At 35.8% G+C, this 3,964-nt stretch overlaps 1 protein-coding gene across 1 annotated transcript; it reads left to right on the top strand.

The window, feature by feature from the left end:
* Nucleotides 1-309: 309 nt before the first annotated feature.
* Nucleotides 310-3,911, top strand: LOC122334522 (latent-transforming growth factor beta-binding protein 3-like; the record flags this gene model as incomplete). The annotated part of the gene is made up of 8 exons (XM_043232516.1): nucleotides 310-435; nucleotides 532-687; nucleotides 2,311-2,424; nucleotides 2,528-2,541; nucleotides 2,691-2,760; nucleotides 2,916-3,002; nucleotides 3,135-3,260; nucleotides 3,786-3,911. Coding segments are annotated over exons 1-8 (799 nt in total), but the record flags the coding sequence as incomplete, so codon positions are not given.
* Between the last annotated feature and the right edge of the window lie 53 nt (nucleotides 3,912-3,964).

Genomic DNA, 3,964 nt, shown 5'->3' with positions numbered 1-3,964 from the left:
ATTTTTATAGGACAGTTTCTCACATTCAGATCAATAAGCTCTCAAGTTTTGCTACTGATTTACCTTCTTAGAAAATCTGTTACAAAACTGTATCATTGAAAAGAAGAAGAGACTTGAGAGCTTTCTATTTGACTTGAATTGTTTTATTTGGTTTAGCTTGATTTAACTGAATATGATTTCTTTGAAGGATAGTCTTTTAACCATCGTAGGCAATGTTAGACTGTCTTTAATTTGATCTAAAACATTCATTTTCATAGGAGTATGACAAGTACTAATACTTTTTTCTTGTACATTTTTTTGTTTTCTCTGCCTTAGACATAAATGAATGTATGATGCAGGGGCTGTGTCAGAATGGAGAATGTTTAAACACACAGGGAAGTTTCCGTTGCACCTGCAAACCTGGTTATGTACTGACAGAAAGGACACGCTGTGTAGGTAAGACATAAATATGCGCGCAAAACCTGCATATAACACTATGTACAGAATGGCCAACAAACCATCATAAAGATCTTTTTGCTTTCTTGGTATCAGCAGCAACGATTGACCAGGGGCTCTGTTATCGTATGGTTACGGAAGCAGGGAAATGTGAGCATGCTCTTCCAACACGCCTTTCCCAGGAGATGTGCTGCTGCACTGTGGGTAAAGCATGGGGCAGCAACTGTGAGAGATGCCCTCAGGATGGGACAGGTAAGTGTGCTTTTTGAGTGGGTGCGCACCATTCAGAATCGATTAGAGAATACTTTTTAGAGAATTCTGTTTATCATTTTTAATTCAATTCGAAGGTAGCAAACAGGAGGCAGAATTACAATTTAAATTTGAATTAAATTAAATTAAATTAACTTTAAAATTTGAATACAAGTCATTTTAAACTCAAAAAATGCAAAAGCCTTATTTATAGGTTTTTGAAAAAATTACTTTTGTAAACCTCAGCTTCTGTTCAAAGTGGTCATATGATGCTATTTTAAAGATCGTTATTTGGTGTGAAAAGTATGCTGACATGTTTTAATGTTCAAAAAACACATTATTTTTCAAATACTGTACATTATTATTACTCCTCTATTTCCCGCCTCTCTTAAACACGTCGTTTTCTACAAAGACCCTCCTTCTGACATAGTCTGTTCTGATTGGCCAGCTGATACAGTGCATTGTGATTTGACGAACCCCACAAGCAGAAATGTAATGCCCCTTACCATAATCACGAGTTCAGCTTTCAAAATAAATGTAAAGGCAGTTAATATTCTTAGTAGTTTTACCATCAGCTCAAGCCCAAAAGAGGAACAGAATCATGTGACAGACAGCGCTCGTTTGTATTTGCAGTACACAAGCTGCGATGTACCCGAACACACACACTCTCTCTCTCTCTCTCTCTCTCTCTCTCTCCATTGTTCTCTCTCTCATACACACACAGTGGCGTAACTACAGACAGTGTAGTTATATGGTGGGGGTGCCTGCAGCGCGGGCCTGCCCTTGGTTACTTTTTTTATAAATATATGTAGAAATATTAATAGTACAATATAATTAATACCGATAGTGTTCATAGTAGACTAAATAGTTTAGCGGTAGAACTTTTACCAAGCATTCTAAGGGTTTGGGTTCTAATCCACTCTTGTATAGGATTTTTTCCCTCATTTAAACCAAAGCAGTGTTCTTAATTTTGATTGTATATCAAGAGCAAGGACATGTTTGTGTGCAGTTGTGCTTGTGTGCAGTTTTTGTGCTTTTACGAGAACAAAGAGCCCATTGTTTGTGTGAAGACGCGCATTATGCATCAACAGAGAACTGATAACAGTGGCAACGAGCGCTTATTGTTACACATTCTAGCGTTTGACACTTTATGGATTGTGTCTTTGTACTAACGGCTCGTAACACCCCAAAGAGAAAGGAAAATTTTTAATTGCATGATATGACCCCTTTATACGTTATTTGAAGATTTACTTTTTGCAGTTTCATTTTACATTTAGGTACTGAGTAATATTAATGAACTGCTTACTATGTGATTAGAGTTAGGATTGGGGTTTGGCTTAGGGTTACTTGCATGTAATTATGCCTAATTTATTGTTATTATCGTAGTTACAAGTTACATTACAAGTACTTGTAATGTGTAACAAGGACACCTTAAAATAAAGTTTTACCCAACTTCTTTTTTGCCAACTAAATAAACATTTTATTTCATGAATTGAAATGGTCTTGGAATGGTTCTTGAATCCTGTAGTGAAAGTGTCTGTATCTTTAAAGAAGGTTTTGACTCTTTAACTAAATCATCTTTGGACTTTCTCTCTCTAATTCTTCTTTCTCTCACTTTGTCTTTAGCTTCCTTTAATAAGATCTGTCCAGCGGGAAAGGGGATGTCTTTCCTGACCTATCATGGCACTCTTTCCATTCAGCCCTGGCTGACCAGTATTGAACACTTTAATCCAGACACTGGTACAGACATTTGAATCAGTTGTGAGATAAAGATTCTTTAAGATTGATTGCTGTATTTTTTTATTGACTGATTATTTATTGTGTCTTTGTGTTTGTGTTTCAGAGGTCAAGCTTCCGGTAAGATTCTGGTTCTATGCCTAAACTACCAATCAAGCCTCCAAAAGTCATCTTTAACAGAAATCTCTAAGTCACAATGTTAATAAAAAGAATTATGGTAGATCAGATGTAAACAGTTCACTTTACTGATTTTGCTCTCATGCCAACAGGAAATCCCAATTCAGACGACCACGCCCATGCAGCTCTCACCAATCAGCACACATGGGCCTCGCCACCCAGGTACACTTAAGAAAATGTAGCGAATCAAAATGTGCTCCGTCACACCTCGCACGGTAGCTCAAATATCAAATATGTATCCATAGCATTAATTATCTGCATTCATTTTTTCATTTGCTTATAATATTTTCAATGTGTCTTTTTTTCTGTCCCTTTAGTCATTGTGGCCAGGCCAACAACTCCTCCCATAGTCCATGTACCTCCAGAGAGCGATTCACATGAAGTGGCCCAGACGCAGGTCTCGCGTGAGTTCCGTGAAAGCTTATGAGTTAAAACTGCAGGATCGGTCCATGCAAAGTTCTATTAGGTAATGTCGTAAGAAAATTGATTTTTGTTTTTTACAATTATGGATTTTGGTGGGGGGTTTGGTATCACAGCAATGGATGACTGCAAGCTGAACAGGAATATATGTGGCCATGGGGAGTGTGTGAACACACAAAATGGTTTCATGTGCCACTGTTACCCTGGATATCGACCACATGCAGAGAGAAAGAGTTGTGTAGGTGAGTAATACACACACATAATGTACAAACAAGTTAAATCACAGATGAATGTACTATGCCTGAATTTGTAGTGCATAAAATACTACACACTACCATTCAAAAGTTTGGGGTTGGTAAGAATAGAAAATGTTTTTAGAAAATGTATTTTATGCTCAGTAAGGGTTACATTTATTTGATACAGTAAAAACAGTAATATTGAAAAATATTCTTAAAGTTGAAAAAATTTTTTATTTCAATTTATTATTTCAATTAAACTTTTATTTATTATATAAAAATGTATTTAATTGCACAGCTGAATTTTCCACTGCCTTTACTTTAAGTGTCACATTATCCATATTATTCATCAACAATATAAACTAAATTGTGCTGTATAATATTTTTTTATTCTTTAATCAATATATTAGAAATTATGGTATAGTAATTGAACGGTAGTGTATATTGTTTGATAAAAGTATTATATAAAAAGCTATATTACACAATAAAGATAACATAAAAATATATACAATGTTCTCACTTTTTCTGTAGATGAAAATGAATGTGACTCAGATCCATGTGGTAGAGGCACCTGCATTAACAACGTGGGTTCCTACAGATGCAACTGTCACAGTGGCTTCAAACTTGTGATGCATCATGGGAAACGCAGATGTGTTGGTGAGTGAACAGCATTGTCTTTTTAAAGGCAGTGGACAGCTACTATATATATA

This window comes from Puntigrus tetrazona, unplaced genomic scaffold, assembly GCF_018831695.1.
Source record: "Puntigrus tetrazona isolate hp1 unplaced genomic scaffold, ASM1883169v1 S000000565, whole genome shotgun sequence".
NCBI lineage: Eukaryota > Metazoa > Chordata > Actinopteri > Cypriniformes > Cyprinidae > Puntigrus > Puntigrus tetrazona.
Note: the sequence above shows the minus strand (reverse complement) of the source record. Positions and strands in the feature narration are given on the sequence as shown.